This window comes from Balaenoptera musculus, chromosome 11 (assembly GCF_009873245.2).
Source record: "Balaenoptera musculus isolate JJ_BM4_2016_0621 chromosome 11, mBalMus1.pri.v3, whole genome shotgun sequence".
Taxonomy (NCBI): Eukaryota; Metazoa; Chordata; class Mammalia; order Artiodactyla; family Balaenopteridae; genus Balaenoptera; species Balaenoptera musculus.
Genome location: NC_045795.1, coordinates 14,108,913 through 14,135,185, shown reverse-complemented (window position 1 = coordinate 14,135,185; position 26,273 = coordinate 14,108,913). Strand labels below are relative to the sequence as shown.

At 39.5% G+C, this 26,273-nt stretch overlaps 1 protein-coding gene across 1 annotated transcript in view; it reads right to left on the bottom strand.

Annotated features, from left to right (window-relative positions):
* Positions 1-26,273, bottom strand: part of RNF144B (ring finger protein 144B) — a 79,554-nt gene that overhangs the window by 26,242 nt on the left and 27,039 nt on the right. The window contains exons 3-4 of the mRNA XM_036870806.1: positions 10,005-10,109; positions 221-281 (exon numbers count right to left, since the gene is read on the bottom strand). Coding sequence (XP_036726701.1) covers positions 221-281; positions 10,005-10,109 — 166 coding nt within the window. The remainder of the gene's footprint in view (positions 1-220; positions 282-10,004; positions 10,110-26,273) is intronic.

Here is a 26,273-nt window from a genome sequence, read left to right as displayed (position 1 = left end):
GGAAAGTTCTGTTTCCTGCCAGTCTGCTTTTTTTTTTTTTCCTGGCTGTGGCTGAGAAAGTTGAAATTTTATGTTGCAATTACCGTTTGTCTTTTTCTGAGTACCCTGGTGGCTTTTCTGACAGCTCACAGCTGCCTTAATCTTCCACACAGGTTAGTGTAAAGAGGACACATGTAAAACCACATTCACCATCAGGATAAAAAGAAGAGTGTGTACATACCTCGTTCAGATTTTAACCGCTGATAAAGCTGAAACTGATCCACAGATACCAAACAGGCAATCTGAAACCAGAGACATTTAGAAGATGAGATTTCAGTCATCACAGAGCCCTGAGTTACCAGTCTTTTTATGATCCCTTTTTCTTGTTTGGCTTACTGTATCCTCTCTATACCAGCTGCCCACAAACTTCTTTTTCCTTATACTGTTCATGCAGTAACAGAAGCAGCAATTCCCAAATCATCCCCAGTCCTCTGCCATGGCTAGGATTCGCTGCTCAAGGCATCAGTTACAGAACTCAGTGACCACCTCCTGTTCTTTTATCAGCATCTAACAAGACCAGACAACCAAATTTTTGGACTTCCCAAATTATCTGTGCACGTATAGAAATGATGCTCCTCTTCTCTTTTAAGACATTTTTAAAAGATTATAGTTCTACTGGGCATCATTCTTTAAACAAAGCCTGAAGATTCAAGTGCAGGGAGTGGCTGGGGTGACTAACAACAAAAAAGATTATAGTTCTAATCTAAAAACTAAGACTAAGCTAAGAAAAGCTAAGACTAAGATCAGGTAGATACTGTCTCAGGAATAATGAGAACTTCATTAATCACCTAGGAAAGAGTACTTTCTAAGCAACAGAAAAATCATTTCTTCTGACCAAAATCACCTCACGGGGCCTTTGGTGATCATTCATTGCCATCCATGCCCTGGTAGAAAAGAAATGCCTGACATATTTCTTGTGGCTAGACTCCCACTTCCATTTCAGATGCCACTAGGAAAAAACGCTGATTCACATCTAACTAAATGACATTTCAAATTAATAATTTTTAAATTGCATTTCAAAGGCAGATGCAGGAAAAGCTAACTGCTCTTAAACTGGCATTCTAAAAATAATAATGCCACTGACGTCAACATATAAATATATTGACATTGTTTAAAAGACCTATAACTGAGAAAATCAAAGGACTTTAGATTAGGTTTTCAGACATTCAGCAAGTTGATAAAGGACACAGTCTTAGCCTTGGCAATTCCAGCTGTAAAACATGACATATTTTTGGCATAAAATATATCTAGATGAAAGTTCTTGCAACTAATGGAAGGAAGTCTGCTTTGAGAAAACCCTTAAAAATGAGGCATCTAAAATGGTATTTAACAAATATATTTTAAAAGGGAATGAAAACCTAATTCTCCTCCTCACAAAAAAATTCAACTTGTTTATTTTGCAAATGAATTAAACTAAGTTAGCTAAAATGCATGAAGAACCACAAAACGGGCAAGTTCAGTCTTCTATGTGCCAAGTAAAATCTCCTAAAACGTAAATTTAATTATAACATTTTTTCCAGTTGGGGGGAAAATGTTGCATTTTCATCTGGCACCTTAAATAAAAGCTCCTTAGCAATCACTGGAAAAAAAAATGATGGTTAATTTACATGATGCATATTTTACCATAATTTTTTTAAAAGTATGGTTAGGCTTTTCTCATACTGAAAGCCAGTTTTGTTTCATCTGTTATACTACTATCTGGACATCTTTCCTGAAAGACAAAGTTATCTCAATAAAATGCAGAGCTGGAGACAGAAGGTACAGGCTCGTGAAGAGATCGGAGGCATTAAGAAGCAGAGTATAATTCTTGACTTAGTCACTGATTCACTGCAGGTGGAGGACAAATAATCTAATATTACATTAACTTTTGGGCCAAAAGTACTTGGGGAATGATGTCATCTGGGCCCGAGAGACCTCAGTGATATTCTAGAAATCTATTTTTAACAACACGCCACCCCCCCAAAAGAAGCTACTTGAGGTCTTTGATTCTATGGGACAGTCTTGTACTCTAACTGCCACCACCTAAAATAGTTTCTGGACTGATGAAGACCTTCTTCAAACCCCTGAAAGGCAACCCCTAAAAACTATGATTTTTTTCAATGACAAGCAATTTATATAACAGCTAAGTCCAACAGAGTTGATGGAAGACAAAGCAAACAGGAGATATTTTAGACACAGATGAAATTCTAATGAGAAAAATGACAGAAATGAATGCAGTAAAAAGTCAACAATGATAGTGATGAAAGTTAATTTTAAATTAGAAAGATAAATTTCATCTGAGGACACATTACTGCCAACAGGGAAGTCAGAGGTCTCTAACTTTTTTGTCTCTTACTCTACCTTGTATCTCCTATTTATTATTTTATAGCTCAAAGGTTTGTATGGAATTAGGTCTTAATATGGTATAGCAATTTTTCTAATGAAATGTGTGATCACAAAAAGTTAGTTCCATCACTTCTCACTCTGTTTGATCCTTTTGGAATAAAGTTAACACAAAACACACCAGTCTATTCTCCAGCCCCTACCTCCTGGACTTCTTTTCCATATACTCATTGAGAGTCTATTACGGGCAAAGCATTGGCTGGAAGCTTGGGATACAAAAGAGGAAGGAGATACCAAAGCTGCCTTCAAGAAACTTAAGTTACTCAGGAGGGAATATGTACACATAAGTTCAGAAAAAGATCTATTCCTTGATCTTATCATTTTTTAGATTTCATAGATTAGAGGTAATTTTCTGAAATATTTTTATATACTTTGACTTTAGATGAGAGAAAGCTGAACCCAGTTTAAAAAAAAAAAAAAAAAAAAAAAGCTGATCCAGAGTATTAAATTCCTGGTTCCGTTGCTATTTAGAGCTAAGTCACTATTGCTCAAGGTCTTTACAATTATAAAATTGAAATAAATGTGTTAGGATGATTACTGAAGGTTCAATCAGGCCACAGGTTAAGGGGCTACTGCTTAGAAAAAAGAAACAAATCAAAAGGACACTAAGATTGATTGCAAAACTGAAAATCCTAGAGAATAATAAAAGAGATTATATATAATGAGGTGTCTTATGTATTCAATTATCCTCTTCCTGCCAACAAACAAATTCCAAATCATTCAAAACCACACCAAGACATTCCTTTTAAACCTTTTTATTTTGAAATAATTTTAGACTTAGAAAAAGTTGCAAAAAATTGTATAAAGTTCCTAAACGCCATTCCCCCAACTTCTTCTAATGGGAACACCTTACATAACCATAGTTAATTATTAAAATAATAAAATTTACATTGATACAAAATAATTAATCTGTAGGCCATATTCAAACTTCACAAATTGTCCCACTAATGTCTTTTTTTTTTTTTTCAGTCCAAGATCCAATTCAGGATACCACCTTGCATTTAGTTGCCACGTCTCCTTAGCCTTCTCCAGTCTATGGAAGTTCCTCAGTCTGTTTTTGGCTCTTATGACCTTGACATGTTTGAAGAGTCCAGGCCACTTATTTTGTACAATGTGCTCCAATGTGGGTTTGTCTGATGCCTTCTCATGATTAGGTTGAGGTTGTGCATTTTTAGCAAGAATATCACAGAAGTGATGTTGCGTCATCAGGAGATACATGAGGACAACCTGTCTCATTACTGTCGATGTTAACTATTTAACTTGATTAAGGTGATATCTGCCAGATTTCTCTACCCTTTGTAACCAGCAAGTATCTTGTAGTGAGATATTTTGAGATTCTGCAAATACACTGTTTCTCATCATACGTTTTCCCACTAATTTTTGTATCTATCAATAATTCTTGCCTATAATAATTATCACTGTGTTATTTGCTTAAAAATGATGTTCTATTTCCATCATTCATTTCCGCATTTATTAATTAGAATTCTATTATAAGTAAGAGTTGTCCCTTATCCCTCATGTATTTGTTTATTCATTTATTTATTTAGGTCAATATAGACTAACAAGACTTATTTTATTCAGTGAGTTCTAATCCATTACTAACCAGACTCATATTCAAACAACAGAAACAAAAATTTCTAAGTATTTTCTCAACTATTGAGAGAACACCCCCCCCTCAGATCAACTACTAAAAAATCCTGAACTTGATTTAAAGTGATTTTTCATTATTTCTCCTTTGAAATTTGTACTGATCTACCTGTTAAACAAAAATTTTCCTCTCCTCCTATCCAAAGACCACGTTTTCTCCTCATCACTATTGAAACTTTCCAAAAAGAAAAAAATTTTTCATTCAAAGAGAAGGCAAATTCAGTTTCATTTTAATAGAACAAAAACAATAATATCAGAATAATAACAACAAAAGGCTACTAATTACCTGCAATCACTGTCTTTTTTGTTGTTGTTGTTGTTAAAAATGAACCTGGGGGTATTTATTCAATACCCAGTTCCTACTCTGATGCAAGTCTTCACTTTTTCACCCCCCTCCACCTATAGCAGAGCATAGGCAGGGAATTCAGAATATATGTATATGTGGGGTGCTGGAACTATTATATATAACAGTTAATTGGATATAGCTAAAATCCACAAATGAGAAGAAACAAAAAGGCACACCCTTGTGGACCATTACTATGACCATAATATTTGAGCAGACATCACCACCTACATTGACACTAACCCTACAAAAACCAAAGGAAAAGAAAGAGCAGACAAGGAAGCCTGCTTGCCAGAGAAGCATTAATGCTAAGAGTACAGTGTGTTCTCATCATATTGATAAATACAATATATGCTGTCTTTTAGTTAGAAAAATAAAATGGTTAAAACACAAAAGCTAGGGATTGGCTTTCATGTACGTACTACCCATCAAGGTCTGGAAAGCCAGGACAGAAGAGGGAAAAAATAGGCTGGACTTTACTTAGGTCTGACCCTTTAAGTCATACTTCTGCTATGGTTGCTCTTAAAAATTAAAGGAACAGGCTGAACATAGAATACAAAAGATCAGTAGATCTGGAGATGAAGCTGACCACAGAAATTGATCATTACAGCACGTCAAGGTTTTGGCAATTTTTGAAGGGCTGCGACTTGCAAAAATACTGGTAAGAGAAATAGTACTGGCCTTATGGATAAGTGCCCTATCACACTAACACAGAAACTAAGAATGTTTCCTATCACAACCCAGAAAATAAGAACTGGCCCATCCACCCATTCATCCATCTGACTGTAATAAACCAAGCTCACACTAGCTATCAAATCCTAGCTGATAAAACAAGAGGGCATCATTGTCTGAGAGCCGGAAGGTAGGGCTCATTGGGGAAGCAAAAGATGGAGGAGACCTGGAATTCCAGGGCCAGGAATCTTTCAGAAAGGGCTGCTTTTGCTCTTCTTTTTCCACCTGTTCTGCAGAGGCCTCAGTACATCTTCCCACATCATCCCCCGCCTCTCTCCCTCAGCCCATCAATGAGTAAAAGGGATATGCCCACGTGCACATCCACGTGACACATTCACCCCACCGCTGCTGAGTCTTCTATATTTGCCTTTACTTAAAGGACAAGCTTAGAAACATTACTCTCCACTTATATGCAGTTTTAAAAAAATTTATATAGCCATACCTTTTTTTAAAAAATTAATTAATTTATTTATTTTTGGCTGCATTGGGTCCTCGCTGCTGCGTGCAGGCCCTCAAACAACATTTTAAATATGTTTTAAATATGTTCTAAGACAAAATTCGGCTTGGAATCTCAAAAACGTCTATTAACTCCAGCATGGCAGATTCCTTTATCCTGTGCCACCCCAAAGTTTTATTCTTCTCCAGACAACAGGGATCACAGCCAAAGGTTGTTTATAGACATGCTCAGTCCCTTCCCATTCAGGTCCTTAAACTACAGGAACATCGATATGGACACTTGCCTGGGCATCCTCATTTTTCCTCTGCCCCAGCTTCATACTCAGATAATGGGGAGAAAAAGGAGTTAAATGAAAAGATGGCAAGTGGAGACAGTGCTAAAGGGTGATTTGGGGGGAACAACTGGATCTCTTATAATTCCAGCAGGCTTTACGTAAGCCACCCTAAACAAACACGTGATATGAGTAAAAACTGTGTTTATTTTGCAAATATAACTTCAAATTTCTTGGCACTCCACTCCTCCATCCCCCCATCCCAGTCCTTCCACAGTGCCCCACCCTAAATCCCTTCCTATAACAATTCTGGAGCCCCCGTTCTTGACAAGAACAGCTGCACCCATTCATCCTCTGGGTGCGTGCTGTGGCACCAGCAGTAAAGGCAGGTCGTGTCAGTGCCCCAGGACTTGGAAGGAGGATTGGTGGGTGAGAAGCTGTTCCCTGCCATCCACTGCCAGCTGGCAAGGGGTAGAAGTTCAACTTCTCAGGCCGTGTAATGGTAGGTATGTGCTCCACTTAAAATTTTTTTTTAAATATGTATTTTTAAAATTTATTTTTGGCTGCGTTGGGTTTTCGTTGCTGCGTGCGGGTTTTCTCTAGTTGCAGCGAGTGGGAGCTACTCTTCGTTGCAGCGCACGGGCTCTAGGGTGCGCGGGCTTCAGTAGTTGTGGCGCGTGGGCTCAGTAGTTGTAGCTCTCGGGCTCTAGAGCGCAGGCTCAGTAGTTGGGGCGCACAGGCTTAGTTGCTCCGCGGCATGTGAGATCTTGCCGGGCCAGGGATTGAACCCATGTCGCCTGCACTGGCAGGCGGATTCTTAACCACTGCGCCACCAGGGAAGTCCCTCGCCACTCAAATTTGACATGGCCCAGACAAATGGGTCAGGTTCTCCCTGTGGTGGTATGTTACTTCCCTAACACAGTAAGGAAACTGCTTAAATGAGTCATCACCTTTTTAACAGGGCTACTAACTTCAAGCAAAGGCCTTGCCTGAAGAAATGCTATCAGACCCAACCATCTGTGTCCTGCCTTTCATAATTCCATGTTGGACAAGATTCCTGGATCAAGCGCATTCGAAACGCTGCTGAGCAACAGCTGAAAGTACCAGATGACGCAAGAAAGGTTTTCCTTTTCCCCGGGTCCCAGTAATTGCGCCTCTAGGACACAAGTCCTCCAGTCAGTGACTCCCGCCAGCTTCCATGACATTGAAGGGAAGCTGCCTTTTCTGCTGTTTCTTACGTAAACAGTATTTGGGTTGAATGAAGCTGATGAAGCTACCCCTGATAAATAGAAGTGAAGGGGCAGAGCCACAACTGAGCCAATTTGGAAGCATTACAGCTTGCAGGAGACACACATATGAAGCACAGTCAACTTTGTGAGCTAGACCTACATAGGAAAGCATTCAGAGGAAAGAGCTTAAATTCCTGGTGTCCTCTGAAGATGAAAAATTTTATACTTACATGCATTTTGTAAGACAATGAATGGTGAAGAACCGTATATTGTACTATAAATAGCTGCAGCACAAAGGGAACCTCAGCCTTAACCAGAATTATTCTTAACAAGCAAAGTATATTTATGTGTTACCTATAAAAATAAACACTTTTTTAAATGACGGAAGAAGCAGTCATAGAGACAGAATCCAGTCAAGCACAGTGTGGATAAGCCCCATTGGTGGCTGTCAAAGCCACCAATAGCTCCATTATAACCTACTCATTTCTCAGTTCAAAAATGAGAGACAATCACCACCACCACATTTTTTTACTCTGAAAAAAAAAAATAGGGCAAGTTAATTAAGAACATTTGATTACTGTAATTCACGCCCATCTTCAGTCAGGCTCTTAGCCAGACCTATGAGTACAGAAATGGTCCTTTAATGTCCTGGAGTGTCTCTTACTTACCTAATGGGAAACAGACTTTGGAGAATGTAAGAAGTACCATAGTTTAGTTTGGAGTATGTTTTCGTTCTGTTTTTCAAATATCCTTTTGTCATTTTTAAGAGCCATTATGGGTTTATTTGCTTTTAATGCAGCCTAAAAGTAAAATTGTTTTTAGAGTAAAGCTGGGTAAATGGAATCAGCACTAGGGAAGTGTGAATGAGCATGTGAACAGAGGGAAAAGAAAGGATTAAGAAGAAGAGAACTATGGGGGAAGATGACCAGGGAATGTCTATACTAAGAAAACCAGAAAAGTTAGACTCTGTTCTAGAGATCTCTCAGACAAACCATGGCCTGTCTTCATTCATTTGTACAACATTAGCCCTAACATTTGATATCCAAAGTGTCAATGGCGAATGGTCACCATTCATTCAAAGTCTAGAACGCCACTATGTAATGAGCTTTCTGCAAAGATGGAAATGTTCTGTTCTGTGCTGTCTAACCTGCTAGCCACTAGCCACATGTAGCTACTGAGTACTTAAAATGTGATCAGTGCAAACAAAGGAATGAATCTCTAATTTTAATTTTAGTTAGATGTAAATAGACACCTGTAGGCTTATCTAGAAGAGAGACTGGGATTAATTTCAAAGGCTTGTTTAGAAACGTCACTTCATTTATGTTTGGTAGGTTTTGCATACATGAGTTAAATAAGGTCCATGGCAGACACGGCTCCTGCTGGCTGTTCCATCTCACACTTCTTGCTCTTATAATTATCTGGCTCTTTATCAGTTTAATGTCTCCCTGCTAGATCAGAAGCTCCAGGAGGACAGCACTGGGACTGTCTTATTCACCTCTCTGTCCTGGCCCGGAACAGGGCCTGGCACATTGTACACTCAGTAAAAAAAGGAAGCATACTCCCTGGAAGGCTTATGTATAGAAAGATGCTCCTGCAAATCTAGGTCTCATTTTAAAAACCGCTTCCAAGTTGCACAGATCAATAGTCTTCTTGGTAGATAACCTAATTTTTCCCCATTTTAATTTCCTCTACCCATTACTCACACAAAAGTAAACATTTCTCACCACAGGATGTACCTATTCAGTATTGCCTTTTTATTTTAAAAATTCAATTTATTTCATGATTTTCCTAAAATGAACAACTTCTAAACCATTATGTATTCCTTTTATTCTTCCCCCCAAAACACTTCAAGCTCAATTGTACCACTTACCCGATATTTCATAAGCTAAACACAGGGCGCCCAGATGCAGATTGGTTAAAAATGGTCTATAACATCTTTCTAGCTGCTTTGCTTACAAAGCAAAGGATATATATGTAAAGCATATATATTTGTATACAAAGCATATGTGTGTGTATGTATCATGTTTTCATACACACACAGGCACATATACACATACATACATATCCACACACCTATATATCTACACACATATATGCACTCTATTGGGCTTTCAATTGTCAAGTCCTTTATCATGCATTCTATTTATCTACCTAGTTCTACTCTTAAAGCCATGTAATTTGTCAGAAAGAACTGGATTGGAATTCTAGCTCTTCTGCTTTTTAGATATGCACTCTTGGGCAAATTACTTAGACACTCTGGGCTTCATTTTTATAAGTTTGTTGAAAGGATTCGATGGTATACTGGCTAAGAAAGCAACTACATGAACACAGACAAGATTTAAAGTGAGCAGGGCCTGAAGGTTAAAAGCAGATTTAAGGGCAAGCTACTAATCAGGGATTGAAAAAACAAAGGAAAGAGATACATCACAGTCTTAATACAGTGGGAGAACTCACTCAAAAAAGACATTTCTATGCCTGATAAATATTGAATGAAAGGCCTTTCTCTGCTCTTTGGAAATGGTTCAACTCAGGCTACCTTTGCAGAATCACAATAATTTATATTATCTGTAACTGTGGCTAATCTGTCACCTGTTTATCTGACTATTCAGATAAGGCCACTGACTATTCAGCCTCCAAACCTCACATTTGGTAAATTTCTAGCACCTTAGCCTATTCTAGAGCTTCTTCAACACTCAGAGGGCATTTAGAAATAGAACCAAAGTAAATAACAGCTTTAACAGTTTCTATAAAGAATCCAAGGTATGTAGCAATAAAGTACTCCTTTAAAAAGTTAACCTCTGTATTTTGTTTCTAGACTCCCTGGCAGAGAAGTACATAAAGAGTCAAGATCCTAGGAAATCATGTCAACAGGAAAGAGGGAAAAATCAGTGCAGTCATCCATACCTCAGCTTCCTGTAGGGTCCCGTGGTTTAGGCACACCATGTCTGGGCAAGTGATGGGAGACCCACATCCTTCTCGGATTGCCAGCTGCATGTACTGTTTCAGACACTAGGAGTTCAGAAGAAAAAAGACAGATAATTACCCAGCACATTACAGAAGCACCAAGGTTATATAACCGCCACTGCCTCTTCTTCCTTAATTGGCAGACCTGGGGCTCTTGTACTCAGGAAACATAAGTTATCATGAGTGTGAATACTAAGAGCCATCACTCTGGAAAGAATGCAGAGACAGGTAATTAATTATGTATGACTTCATCCTAAGAATACTGAGTTTATCCAAGGCAACAAGTCAATGCCTGTATGCTCACACATTTATCCACCATAGATTGGGAAAAGGAGAAATGTTCTTTCGCACTAATGGCAAAAGCCTTCTTTGTACTTTTTTTTTTTTTTTAAGTTACATGACTTCCCGGTTCCATTTTTTACCCAGTGGTCCTCTCCCTCAAAATTTGCAGGGAAGTAGAACTCTGTGACCCTCGTGCTGAGCTTGCCCATCAGTATCAAAATAAGATTAAGGCACTGGCTCACCTATGAATACTCTCAATAGCAAATACACCTGGAAGAAGAAGTGTCAAAGACAATTTGGGAGAATGAGACCTTCCCAGAACTATAGGCCTTGGTAGATGCTATGATGAGGAAGTTTGAGGAGAACCCAGGGAGAGAAAAAATTAGATAGGACATAAGAAATCCAGAGAGAAGAAGTAGAACACCGTAGACAAACTTGGTCTACTCATTGCCTGTTGCATGTGGATCTTGGGCACTGGGTGGAGAAGTGAGTCAGATTGAAAAGGAACTGAGAGCATTATGAAGACCTCTGACCCCTCCCTTCTTCCTTCCAACCCATCCCCACAGGCCCACAGGGAATTAAAAGGCATAGTTCCGGGAGATCAAACTCTTAAGAAATTCAAAACCTGGCTCCTCAATTTCTACTAATTTGCTTATAATTGGTGAGCTCTTTTCTATATGCATGATGAAAAAAAGTCAAGCTCAAATGTTTGAGGAGGACACCCCCCAAAATACATAAGCGTCAATAAATTAATGACTCTTACAAAGTAATGATTAGCCATAATTTGGTTCCAATTTTTACAACTCTATACATTTATGTATCAACCTGCTACATTAAAAATACTGCTGTCACACCTTTTATAAAAGCTTAACTAGTAAATAAATTCTAATGACATAATTGTGAAATCTTTTCCTTTCATTGACCATCTTTATGCATTTTCCCTGTCTGAAAATAAAACTATCACAATTGTATTATTTCAGAAAAACAATCATGTATTTATCTGATTGAAGTTACTGTTACAATGTACTAATGAATTAATGACTAAGGCAAACCATTTAAACCATATTTTTAACTCTGTAAGTACTTAAAAATTCCCTTTTCCAAGGAGTCAGTTTTTTATCACAGAAAAAACTAGAAAATAACCTAAATATCCAAAATAGAAAAATGTGTCAATAAATTATACTAAATTCATGCAATAGAATGCTGAAGAATCAAGAAAAATATTTTCAAATGATGTTTAAAGACATGGGAAAATGCTTAAGATTTAGTATGAATTGGGGAATAAAAGATGATTTAGTGTGAATTGGGGAATAAAAGATGATTTAGTGTGAATTGGGGAATAAAAGATGATTTAGTGTGAATTGGGGAATGAAGGATGATTTAGTGTGAATTGGGGAATGAAGGATGATTTAGTGTGAATTGGGGAATGAAGGATGATTTAGTGTGAATTGGGGAATGAAGGATGATTTAGTGTGAATTGGGGAATGAAGGATGATTTATTGTGAATTGGGGAATGAAGGATGATTTAGTGTGAATTGGGGAATGAAGGATGATTTAGTGTGAATTGGCGAATGAAGGATGATTTAGTGTGAATTGGGGAATGAAGGATGATTTAGTGTGAATTGGGGAATGAAGGATGATTTAGTGTGAATTGGGGAATGAAAGATGATTTAGTGTGAATTGGGGAATAAAAGATGATTTAGTGTGAATTGGAGAATAAACAATATCTGAGAACAGAGCCCTCTTAAGTCACTCTGCCCCTACAATTGACCACGTATAGATATATTTTAACTTTCACTTTTTTGCTCAAGAGAAGAATGAACAATCACTTGCTCTAGGAGTTACTATGCCAGACAAGGTCTCCAGTACGAGGAAGAATGATAAGAAAGCAGTAGCAAGGAAATGTGGGGAAGAACTTCAATGTACAGGCAAAACTCGAGAGGAACTGCAAAAGTGGCTCAAGAAAAATAGTGTCACACTAAGGGACAAATAAATGAGTAAATGATGTGAAGCCTTGTCCAGCCAGCTCTGCCCCTGAGGACCTCTCGGCCTTCCAACTGCCACACAGATTCCAGCGTTCCTGCCTTGATCTCTCCCAGCTGCCACTTGAAACTGATGCAGAAAGAGTGAAAATGTATGGTCTCTAGGCTCAAAGGGAAGATATCTGAGAAGAACAAAGTGAACAGTATAATGAGCGTCAAATCCCAATATCTGGGCTCTAGCCTCAGTGCCACCCTATCAGGTGACAATGGGAACATTACCTAAACCATGACCCCGACTTGCCTCCCTTAATTTTTAAAATGGGGACAATAATACCTGTTACGGCTACTTCACAGGGTTTAAAACACTCATATGCACAAACACAAAGCTAAAATTTTGTACATGGAAGCCCTTCGGAAGTGTGCAAAATGCAGAATATTTAGTCATATTTCTACTGCATTTCACCTGGTCTCAGACTTCCAAAAACTTTGTGGAGAAATGTTAATCCTTTAGCCTTCTAAGATTATTCTTTCTCCACTCCCTTCAGGAAACCCGTTAAACCACTTGTGGTAGAGAAGCTCCATAAACAGAGCAGATATTTATAAGAGAACATCACACACACCTCTATTCAAGCCTCTCTGTAGAACTATTTATTTGCATCTATAGAAAAGGCTTAGAGTTAAATAGGAACTAAAGAGACTATGTGAGTCTTTATAGGCAAAAAAATTCATCTCAACTTATACTGCAAATTTGTAAAGCTGAAATCTAAGCTTTCCCAAGAGTTTATAATGTATGTCCTATTTGCTAATGTAATGCTCTTAGATACACTGCAACCAGGATACATAAACCCAGTGAATTTTGAAGCTTCCCACAAAGACTCTCCTGACCACAATATTATCTGACCTGTGCTTTTAGGAGAGAAGTTAGAGGTGCATACACTGACTACAGGGTCTAAGTATATGACCTTTTTTTTTTTTTAAATTCTGAAAAACACTGGTTCAAAATAGAGATTTGTAAGTGCACGTTGCTAAGTGATGCTACAGCACAGGCACTTGACACTCCCTCACTACGGGCATGCATTTCTATTCAAAGGCAAAGAGGGAAAACAACCAGCCCATGTTACCGCCTCTTACTGAATTTTCAAGTAACTTAGGTTCATTATATGTCTTCTATTAGCTTTCACAAAAATTTAATCTCAAACCCTCCCTCTCTTCTTTAGTACCTCTGGCTAAAGCACAAAAGAACCATAAGCATTCACACGAACCCCTGTGCACATTACACAAACTAAACCTACGTACAATGGTTAACAATTCTGGGAGAAATGGCATCTAGCTTGTAAATAAAGAAAGAGAAACACAGAAAGAGAAAAAAGAAAACTACCATCATTTAGTCACATTAAAAAAAAATCACATTCCATTAAACAACAGCATTAAACAAATGTCTAACTATGCAGTTTTCATAACAGCTAACAAATTCTAAGGGAAATGTTTCAAAAATTGAACTTTTCAGAAAACTTTTTTTTTCACATCTTTATTGGAGTATAAATGGTTTACAATGTTGTGTTAATTTCTGCTGTACAACAAAGAGAATCAGCTATATGTATACATATATCCCCATAACCCCTCCCTCCCACCCTCCCTATCCCATCCCTCTAGGTCATCACAAAGCACCGAGCTGATCTCCCTGTGCTATGCAGCAGCTTCCCACTAGCCATCCATTTTACATTTGGTAGTGTATATATGTCAATGCTAGTCTCTCACTTCATCCCAGCTTCCCCTTCCTGCGTCTTTATTCCTGCCCCGATGACCCAAAAAATAATGAAACAATTTTTTCTTTTAAATCGCCAATATTCCATTTAGTTTGACAGAACATAGAAACATCTTTAGGTCATTAAGGGTCATGTATAATAATGATTGTTCCTCAAAATCATTCCACAGCCCTCAAGGATTCAGATGGGATCTAACCAAGGATTTAACCATCAAACACCTGGTGAACCAGATGACGTGTCTCTTCCAACCCTGAGAGCCTATGAATTATGTACAGTGGAGTCTTCCCAGAAAGGGGTTTCTTCTAGGCCCCTTTCAGGGATGTTATCTTCCAGTTGACCAAAGGGCATTCTTCATTAGGTATTCTCATCTATTAGGTGGACAAGGCAAAAAGGGCTACAACATTCAGACAAAGCTCCTATGTATCCACCACAAGAATTACACACACACACACACACACACACACACACACACACACACCAGTATATTTACTACACAATTGCTCATTCTCTGTTACTAGATTATAGCTTTCTTAAAGGTTTTTTCTAAGAAAAAAAAAGCATCACAATGAACAGTTGATGGAACTGGATTCTAATGATCAAGATTGAAGTACAAGCTCTAAAAGTCTCCTCTGCATCTTGGGCAAGTCATTAACCTCTCTCGCTGCAGCACTCACAATTATAAGATGGGACAATACCACCTGCCTAGCCTACTCTCAGGGAAATGGAGAGTCCTCCATGAGGATAAATACATGAAAATACTCTGAAAAGTGAAAGAGGCATGCAAATTTAGAGAAGAAGAGGATGAAATAGAAGTCTCTGAACTTCAGGCAGGCACGCAGAAATGAAAGCCCCAAAAGAGACGTGACCCCAAGAGGGTGGGGAGGGGAGGTAAGAGGACAACAGGCATTGTTGGGAGAAGAGAGGTAATGAGTGCCATTAACTGAAAGTTTAAATTGAGTCCCAGGATCGTGGACGCTTCTAGGTGCCGGTGCTGGGGTTCTGAGGTCAAATAAAAACTGGCAGCCCACATGGCTTGAAGCTGAGTTGGTGGACCTATTGACCTAGGGTTTCTCATCCCTAGCTCAGCCATGGGTGGGAAAGAAGGTGATGAGGGGGAAGTACTTGAGGCCAAAATCTAGACAGGCCTTGAGTAAGTGTCTGTTTTGCTCTTTATCATTGCTAGTACAACGCTGTACACTAAAATGGATATTTAATAAAATGCAGACTAACACTTCTCGGCCTTGGTACACAATTACATCACAATGTCTCAAGTGTGTTCTAAATAACATCTCTTATTGAAGCCAATATTCTGTTTACTCCAGTTCAGACTATGATGTGTGTACATGATCCAAGAATAATGCCTTCTTTGTTGGATGCCGTTGAGCTAAATTATTAGTACAACTCAAGATGGTATCTCTTCCAATTCAAAAAGCCTTTTAACACACCCAAAGTATCCTGGCTTGGAAACATATAATGGGTTCAAAAAAATTCAAATAAATCAACAACCCATAGCTAAGCAGTAAGTTGTTTCCTGGTATAGCATGATCCTAAAACTTTTTTCTCACAAAACCCCTTTCAGAAACCTTGACTTTTCACAAATACGATATTCCTAGTGACAGGGATCACCTTCATACCCCTTTGCCAACTACACAGGACATCAGAGGACTGATAGGAAAACCTGGTACCAGATGACTACAAAGAAGCCCCAAATCAAACAATAAACCATAACTAATGTTAAAAAGAGACCTTAGTTTTACATTTCTCATCCTTAAGCTTCTCTTATTCAAGAAAGCCTTCCTTGCCTTGGACCCCAGTCTGATGCAATGCCCAGACTGTCTGCTCTCACAGCACCTTGATGACCAGCTAGCACAGTACTTTTCAAACTGGGTGCAAAGGTGCATTCTTGGGAGCTCCCAAGTTCTCCATGGCTAGGTTTTCCCCCCCATTTTATGTTTATTTAATGGTATTAATAAAAGCAGAGAACACCCATTTCCACTCAATGTCAACGCTCACACTTGTGCTGGTGGGGCAGGCCTGTTTTGCCAAGCAGGAATGCTTTCATTGTCACAGGCTGATGAAAAAACAATGGAAGTATCTGGGCCAAGTGAAAGCTGTAAAAATCAAGATTTTTAGTGATTTCAACACAGAAAAGTGGCAAGATCACTGAATTACCATTTGTTCACTGGAACACACCAAACTGAGAGCTTAACTGTTAAAAGTCGTTTAGTGGAAACTAAACATCGCCCATCACATTAATGTTAACTTAAATTTTGTTGGTCTATAATTTTAGTTAATATTCAGCTTATGCATTTATTCTGATGTTCTTGTTGTTTGAGATAGAAGTTTAATGTGCTTATCCCTTGTATTATGTTTTATCAGTTTAAGTGAGTTTAAAATTATTTTTATTTTAGCCTATCTCAATATTGGGGTTCAAATTATTTTCCCCTTCAAAAGGAATCCCTACAAATCCATCAAAAGGAGGAGAACAGTGTGATTCTCAACGGCAGTGGGGCTGGTAGTATGGCATTTTCCCTTGAGGATGTATTAGAATATCAAGCCCTCCAAAGAGAATTTTATAAACTATACAACCGCCTCCTCTCCTCCAATTCTCCAGAAGACTCGGATTTTCCTCCCTACTTGCCAATATTCCCATCAACACCTTAGGTAACTCTAGATGTTAACAATTGGAGCACGTTGTACATGGAAATCATGCAGCGATTATCATCCTACATTGCAGGAGACTGTGAACTTGCATGTCTCTTCAGTAGCCCAGGCACCCTTCAAGGTCTGGATCCTGTCTTACTCCTCTTCATATCCTCTGGAAACACCCATCACAGGAGCTGGTACATGGTAGACACTCAGACATCTGTGGGAGCTGGAAGCATGAATCTACCACCTACCAGCTTTGCGGCAAAAACTCCTTCTGCTCCAATCACTGAAACATAAACCCACCCCACCCGCAGCATTCCTCTCTTCTCTTCTCCTTTGACACATATGAGCCGATACCACCTTCCAGGGCCAACTCCACTGTTTTCTAGTTCCCATACCCTGCTGACTTTCAGGAAATTTACCCTATTGATCATCTATTTTCTTTCCTATGTCTTGAATATTTCCCCATGTATTGGGTTCTTCTCCAGCAGTTAAACATGCCTAAAAATATCCTACTTAAAGAAAAACAATAATAAAGCAGCAAAGAAAAATAGCCCTCCCTTACTCCTCTTGCTGGCTGTACACTGCCTTCTTCATTCCTCTCTTCAGTCAAGTGTGTGAAAGAGCTGTCTGCCCTCACCTCCTTCACCAGCCCCATCCCCATTCCTCCCCTACAGTTTCACTGAAGTGGGTGCCAAAGCCAGCAGCCACCTCCATGTCACTACATCCATACACATTTTCTTTCTTCCTGACCTCTCGGCGGTCTAAGACCCAATGAACCACCCCTACTTTCTTGGAACTTTCTCCTCCCTTGCCTTCAGAATTCCACACTTCTCTGAGTTTCATTCTTCCTCTCTGGCCATTCCTCCTCAATCCCTTTTACTTCCTCTACTCAATTTTTAAATGCTGGAATTTCAGGATGGGATCAAAACTCTTTTCTTTTCACACTTTCTTTTTGGTCACCTCATTAACTAGATATAACTAGTTATTTATTTGGTCCATGGCCTATTTGTTCTCAGGTCCATTCCCCACTTCCTGCTCTGCTCCATAACGCAGAGAATGTATTTCCCGGGTACCAGGGAGACTTGGCCAATGGGAGGCATTACTGAAAAACCAGAGGGTGGGAGGAGGGAAGGAGCCTGGGCATTTCCACCTCCACCCCTTTGCTTTCTGTACTGACCTCCGACAGTGGCTGCATCTCCTGCTCCTCCTGGACAGGACCCTTCTCCATGGCTCTACCTCCCACAATGGCTCTAGCTCTCACCAGATACCCTAACTCCTATTCTAGTAATACCTTTTCTTCCTCTTGTCCCCTAGCTTCCAGGGGAGTGCTGCTTCCTGTTGTTGCTAATATCTAGGTTCTTCACTGCCCTATTTGGCTTCTCAGTCCTCCATCACCTTTATAACCAATCACCTGAATGAAACTTCCTGTTTTGAAAGACCAGGAGTGATTTCCATTCTCCTGGTCGAATCTCAACCAATAAATCAATGAATCCCAAATTTACCCTTCCAGGCCAGGTCTCTCCACATGTGCTCCAAAGCTGCACATCAAACTGGGTACTTAGCATACTGGGCCCTGAATGGCTCATAGGGACCTCACACTCAAATGCAAAGCTGAATTCATGATCCCCTCCCCCAAATCCAATCCTTGTCCTGTGTCTTCTATCTCTAGGAATGGCATTTCCATCCACGCTGTTGTACAACCCAGAAACCTAGGAATCACCTATGACACCTCTTTCTCTCTTACCCCTATATCCGATAAATGCCTACTACACATCTTCACCTGGTTGTCTTATCACAGCCTCAAACTTGACTTAGCAGAGCTTTGGAATCCGCTTGCCCCATTATATCAACACACATGTTTCCCCACATCCCCAGGCTTCCTATCTCAGTAACTGGAACCAATTACCTACTTGCGGAACCAAAACAAAAACATCCCTGATTCCTCTCTTCCTCAAACTCCACAACCAAAACAGGTCCCAAATCTAACCACCTCCTACCACACCCACTGCAATTCAAGTCACCATCACTCTTTCAAAGACCCCTGCAAGAGCTTTCTCAGGGGTCTCTTGGCTTCTACTCTATAGGGCAGCCAGAGTGCTCTTTATACATTTTTAAAATAAAAATCATATATTATTTTCCTGCCCCAAACCCTCCAATGAATGTGCACCTCACTTAGATTGCCTCTTAAACTCGCTACCATGCCTCACAAGGTCCTACACGTTCCAACTCCAAGCTACTGCCCCGACCTCATTCCTACCGCATTCCTCCCTTATTCTGGGAACACGAGCCTTCTATTTCTCCAACATGCCCAACTTGTTCCTGTCCTAAGGCCTTTCTTGATATTTGCATTTCCTCTCCCTGGGATGCTCTTCCCCCAGATGGCTCACTCTCACTTCATTCAGGGCTCTGCAGAGCACAGAACCCCAAAGGAAAGGATATAAGACAAATATGTTTTTATAGACAAGAAACACTGGAAACTACGAGACCCCCATTGGGAAGGGCAGCTGTGATATTGTGATTTATATTAAGAAAAACATACTTGGTCGTCATCCTTTTTCTAGCACAGAGCTTCTAAAACCCTTGGAATTTCCTAAGTGGTAAGAGAATTGTGTCTTTTGTTATGTTAATGAAATGACTTTTTTTAAAACTTTTTTTTATTGGAGTATAGTTTCTTTACAATATTGTGTTAGTTTATAATGTACAGCAAAGTGAATCAGCTATACGTATACATATATCCCCTCTTTTTTGCATTTCCTTCTCATTTAGGTCACCAGAGAGCACTGTGTAGAGTTCCCTGTGCTATACTGTAGGTTCTCGTTAGTTACCTATTTTATACATAGTATCAACAGTGTATATATGTCAATCCTAATCTCTCAATTCATTCACCCCACCTTCCCCCTTGGTATCCATACGTTTTTTTTGTTTGTTTGTTTATTTTAATAGAAATTTATTTTTATTATTTATTTATTTATTTTATTCATTGAGTTTTGGCTGTGTTGGGTCTTTGTTGCTGCGTGCGGGCTTTCTCTAGTTGCGGCGAGCGGGGGCTACTCTTTGTTGTGGTGCACAGGCTTCTCATTGCAGTGGCTTCTCTTGTTGTGGAGCACGGGCTCTAGGCACACGGGCTTCAGTAGTTGCGGCACACGGGCTCAGTAGTTGTGGCTCATGGGCTCTAGAGCAGAGGCTCAGTAGTTGTGGCACATGGGCTTAGTTGTTCCGCAGCATGTGGGATCTTCCCGGACCAGGGCTCAAACCCGTGTCCCCTGCATTGGCAGGCGGATTCTTAACCACTGCGCCACTATCTCAGGGAAGTCTGGTATCCACACGTTTGTTCTCTAAGTCTGTGTCTCTATTTCTCCTTTGTAAATAAGATCAACTATACAAATTTTTTCAGATATTAACCGATATGCGTTAATATATGATATTTGTTTTTCTCTTTCTGATTTACTTCACTCTGTATGACAGTCTCTAGGTCCATCCATGTCTCTACAAATGACCCAGTTTCATTCCCTTTTATGGCTGAGTAATATTCCATTGTATATATGTACCACATCTTCTTTATCCATTCCTCTGTTGATGGACATTTAGCTTACTTCCATGTCCTGGCTATTGTAAATAGTGCTACAATGAACACTGGGGCGCATATGTCTTTTTGAATTATGGTTTTCTCTGGATATATGCCCAGTAGTGGGATTGTCAGGTCATATGGTAGTTCTATTTTTAGTTTTTTAAGGAACCTCCATACTGTTTTCCATAGTGGCTGTATCCATTTACATCCCCACCAATAATTCATGAAGGTTCCCTTTTCTCCACACGCTCTCCAGCATTTATTGTTTGTAGATTTTTTTGATGATGGCCATTCTGACCAGTGTGAGGTGATACCTCATTGTAGTTTTCATTTGCATTTCTCTAATAATTAGTGATGTTGTGCATCTTTTCATGTGTTTCTTGGCCATCTGTATGTCTTCTTGGGAGAAATGTCTATTTAGGTCTTCCGCCCATTTTTTGATTGGGTTGTTTGTTTTTTTGATATTGAGCTTCATGAGCTGTTTGTATACTTTGGAGAGTAATGAAATGACTTTTGGAATGCCCCCAGGTCACCTAAGGATGGGGGGCTGGTTGCCAGGGGAACCAATGCTATGATTAAAGGATTAGAACTTTCAACTCTCAACCCTCAACTTCCAAGAAGGGGAAAAGGGCTGGAAGTTTAATTGATCACCAATGGTCAATGATTTAATCAGTTGTGCCTATGTAATGAAGCCTCCATAAAAACCCAAAATAATGGGGTTCAGAAAGCTTCCTGGTTGGTAAATACGTGGAGATTTTGGGGAGAGTGGTGAGCTGGGTAGGGCTTGGAAGCTCCATGCCCTTTCCCATACTTTGCCCTATGTATCTCTTCCATCTGGCTATTCCTGAGTTATACTTTTTTATAATAAGCCAGTAATCTAGTAAGTAAAATGTTTCTCTGAGTTCTATGAGCTTCTCTAGCAAATTAATCAAATTCAAGGAGGAGATCGTGGGAACCTCTGATTTACAGCCAATCAGTCAGCAGAACAGTTAACAACCTGGGCTTGAGACTGGCGTCCGAAGTCTATGGAGGGAGTCGTAGGAATCTATAACTGAGCCAGTGGTCAGAAGCCCAAGTAACAACCTGGGCTTATGACTGGTGTCTGAATTGGGCAGGTGTGTGTGCTGTCGGGGTCGGGAGAGTCTTGCACAACTGAACCCTTAACCTTCGGAATCTAACACCATCTCCAGACTCTGCTGGTATCCGAGAATTGGTTGGTAGTGCGTGGGGAAGGCCCCCACATACACACACACTGGAACAGGGTACAGGAACCCCAAAGAGTAGCCTTAAGGAGAAGCCCTGGGCAGAAGGAAGAAGGGTGTTTCAACAGGAAGGTAGTGAATTTCAAAGATAACACTCACCAGCCTTACTATTCAAATACGTTACTGAAAATGTTTCTTAAACGTTAATGTCCATTCGAATCACTCAAGGATCCTATTAAAAATGCAGATTCTGATTCAGTAGATCTGGGGTGGGGTCTGAGATTCTGCCCTCCTCATAAGCTCCCAGGTCTTACTGATGCTGCTGGCACACAGAATACACTCTTGAGGAACAAGGTCTAGTAACAAAGACTCTCTACATTGGGTGCTTTATAGAATCACCTGGGGAGCTTTCCAAAAGTCCAACGCCCAGGCCACACCACAGACCGATCAACTCAGAAATTTCAGAGGGAAGGACCAGGCATCAGTATGTTATATATGCATGTATATGTACTGATATATGTACATGTGTATATTATACATATATATACATATATGTATTTTATATATGTATATATGTTTTATTGCTTTTATTCAATGGCTTTTAACATAATTGCAGAGTTGTACAACTATCACACATCGATTTTAGAACATTTCATAATCCCAAAAGAAACCCCATGCCAACTAGTAGTCACTCCCCATTTCCCCCCCAATCCTCCCACCCCAGGTTTAGGCAACCACCAGTCTACTTTCTGTCCCTATGGATTTGCCTATTCTGGATATTTCACATAAACTGAATCATACAATATGTGGTCCTTTGTGACTGGCTTCTTTCAATAGTATATACATGTTTTCATTTCTTTTAGGTATATACTTAGGAGTGGATGTGGTATACGATAACTCTGTGTTTGTCTTTTGAAGAACTGCTAGGCTATCTTCCAAAGCAACTGTGTCATTTTACATTCCCACCAGCAGAATGAGGGTTCCAATTTTCTTCAAATCCTCACCAGAACTTGTTACTGTCTTTTTTATTCTAGCTATCCTAATGTGTGTAAAGTGGTATCTCACTGTTGTTTTGATTTTCATTTCTCTGATGGCTAATGAATGATTTTGAGCACTTTTTCATGTGCTTATTGATAATCTGTATACCTTCTTTGGCGAAATGTCTATTCAGATCCTTTGCCCATTTTTAATTGTGTTTTTATTATTGAGTTTTAAGAATTCTTTATTCTACATATGCCCCTTATCAGACATGATTTGCAAATACTTTCTCCCATTCTGTAGGTTATCTTTTTACTTTCTTGATGGCATCCACTGAAGTATAAAGGTATTTAGTTTTGATAGAGTCTAATTTTTTTCCTTTTGTTCACGCTTTGCCTAACCCAAGGTCATTAAATTTTTTCTATTTCCTATATTTTCTTCTAAGATTTTTTTGGCTTTAGCTCTTATAGTTAGGTCTATAATCCATTTTTGAGTTAACGTTTGTCGATGATGTGAGGAAGCAGTCCAACTTCATTCTTTTGCAAATGGATATCCAGTTGTCTAAGCACCATTTGTTGAAAAACTATTCTGTCCCCTTTGAATTGCCTTGGCACCCTTGATGAAAACCAAATGACAACATGAGAATTTACTTCTGAACTCTCAATTCTATTCTATTCATCTATCTGTCTATCCTTTTGATGGTATCGCACAGTTTTGATTACTATTGCACTGTAGTAAGTTTGAAAGTAGGAAGTGAGTTCTCCAACTTTGTGCTTCTTTTTAAAAATTGTTTTGGCTATTCTAGGTCCATCAAATTTCCATATGAATTTAAGATCAGCTCGTCAATGTCTGCAAAGAAGATGGTTGGGATTTTGATAGGAATTGTGTTGAATCTGTAGATCCGTTTTGGGGAATACTGTCATTTTTAATAATAGTAAGTCTTCTAATCCATGAAATGGGGTATTTAGTCTTCTTGAATTTCTTTCAACAATGTTTTGTAGTTTTCAGAGTATAAGCTTTGTACTTCTTTTTTTAAATTTATTCCCAAGTATTTTATTCCTTCTGATATTATTATAAATAGAATTGTTGTCTTAATGCCATTATCATATTATTCTTTGCTAGTGCATAGAAATACAATTGGTTTTTGTATTTTGTATTCTGAAACCTTGCTAAACTGGCATCAGTATTTTTAAGCTCTCAAAGTGATTCCAATGTGCAACCAAGTCAGAACCACTAGGTTCAATACCATCCATGCCCTCAGGTCTAATGAAGGAAAATATGTCCATCATCACTGCCTTTATATCATTTTGGAAAATTCATCTTCATAGGGAATACGTGCATCAACTAGTTCCAGAAGAAATAGTAAAGGAAGTCTAAAGGGGAAATTATATATGCAAATTTTAAATATATATAAAAATTTAAAGCATCTTGAAACACTTTACCCTAAAATAGTGTTGTTACTTTTTCTGGAAAAGGGTACTCAGATCCACCCCGTAAGTTTGAGAACAGTCATTCAATATGGTAGATTAAATCTGGGCCCCAGTTAAAAGTACCTCCAGTTCCCACCAAGCAAGAATGATCAAAAGCTTCTATCCTGATCTCAAGTGATCATGAAACATTTAAGTTAAGAAACTTGGAGAAAGTAATAGCTCTGAAGATAAACCCACTGGAAATGCTGCAGTCCTGTCAGTCCTCACAACGAAGCCAATTAAATCTGCTAACCTGGAAGAACATTTCAATCAGAGCAGGGAGCAGGCACTAGGAGAGCAAAGACCTGCTTCCAACATGAGTAATTCAATAACTCTTCAGTTGGCCATTCTGAGGTTTTCCCTTTTGTCTCACCTGTGCTGCCTTTCTTAACAGAGGCAGGCCCCAATTCTGATACTAGTTCCAAAGGGATCCCCCTGTACCAGATCCCTCCGTGCTATCTTAACGACACAGTACACCCAGAAAAGCAACCAATGGTTCCAGGAGAAAAAAAAAACAAGAAGGCTTGCCAAGTTTACATCCTTCCATTTCCTCCAAAGAAACATTAGACCTCAGAACTGCCAGCCCTCAGCTGGCCCCAGTGTCCCAGCCAACAGGCCCAGGACAGGCAGTGAGAATAAGCACATCCCAGATTAAACATCAGTAGATTCCACTGAACTCATTTATCACTTTCCTCCTCCTCCTCCTGTGTCCCTAAAGAGTCCCTATTTGAACTCTCAAGCAGCCCTTCTGACTCTCTCAGAATGCACACAAGGTCTCAGCAACACAGAAAGGAACAAATCCCAAAATAATAAAGGGTCAAGAAACTCTTTTAGCCATGACATAAGACTAAGCAAGTTATCTGCATAAAATACAACCATTCAACCAATCTAAGCAAACAATTGGAGAATGCAGTACTTACATTCTACAAGAGAATTCACAGTGAGTATTAAAACTATACCATATAGGAAATTCCCTGGCGGTCCAGTGGTTAGGACTCTGCGCTTCCACTGCGGGGGGCACGGGTTCGATCCCTGGTCAGGGAACTAAGATCCCTCATGCTGCACAGTGTGGCCAAAAAGCAAAACAAAACAAAACAAAACTACACAATACAAAGCACAGAAGGATAAATTAAAGGGATGGACAACAGATGTGTGACGAAGCAACAACAGTAAAAAGTTAATGTTAGAATCTATGAGGTGGTGGGAATATAGATATTCATTGTTAAAATTCTTTTGTCTTGGGCTTCCCTGGTGGTGCAGTGTTTAAGAATCCACCTGCCAATGCAGGGGACAAGAGTTCGAGCCCTGGGCCAGGAAGATCCCACATGCCACGGAGCAACTAAGCCCGTGTGCCACAACTAAAGACCCAACACAGCCAAAAATAAATAAATAAATAAATTTGTTTTTTAAAAAAATTTATTTTTTTTTGTTTTTTTTTAAAGGATTTTTTTTTTAACATCTTTACTGGAGTATAACTGCTTTACAATGGTGTGTTAGTTTCTGCTTTATAACGAAGTGAATCAGCTATACATATACATATATCCCCATATCTCCTCCCTCTTGCATCTCCCTCCCACCCTCCCTATCCCACCCCTCTAGGTGGTCACAAAGCACGGAGCTGATCTCCCTGTGCTATGCGGCTGCTTCCCACTAGCTATCTATTTTACATTTGGTAGTGTAGATATGTCCATGCCACTCTCTCACTTCGTCTCAGCTTACCCTTCCCCCTCCCCGTGTCCTCAAGTCCATTCTATATGTCTGCGTCTTTATTCCTGTCCTGCCCCTAGGTTCTTCAAAGCACATGACAGTGAGCAACTCATATGTACTTCACTCACAGAGTGCTCTGCAAATACTCTGGACCAGTGCATCGGAAACCCCTGGAGGAGGAACTGAAACACAGATCACAGGACCCCATCCCCAGAGTTTCTAATTCAGTAAGTCTAGGGTGGGGCTCAAGAAGTTATAATTCTAACAGGTTCACAGCTGCTCCTGATGCTGCTGGTTTGAGGACCACTGGCCTAGAACTAAAATACTCATTACATGAGAGGCAGGAGAAAGGAGGAGGTGATGGGAATAAGAACATTTGTCGAGCTCCTATGATAGCTATGGTACGCGTCTTAAAATTATCTCGTTTAATCTTCATAGCAACTCTGAGACGGAATTATTCCCACCTCACACAAAGCAGTTTGGTAACTTACCCTAAGTTCCCATGACTGGTAAATATAGGAATTGAGATTTAAACCAAGGTCTAATGGAGACACAGCCTTTGCTTACTTCCCCCCTACCTCACCATGATTTCTGTGTCATTAG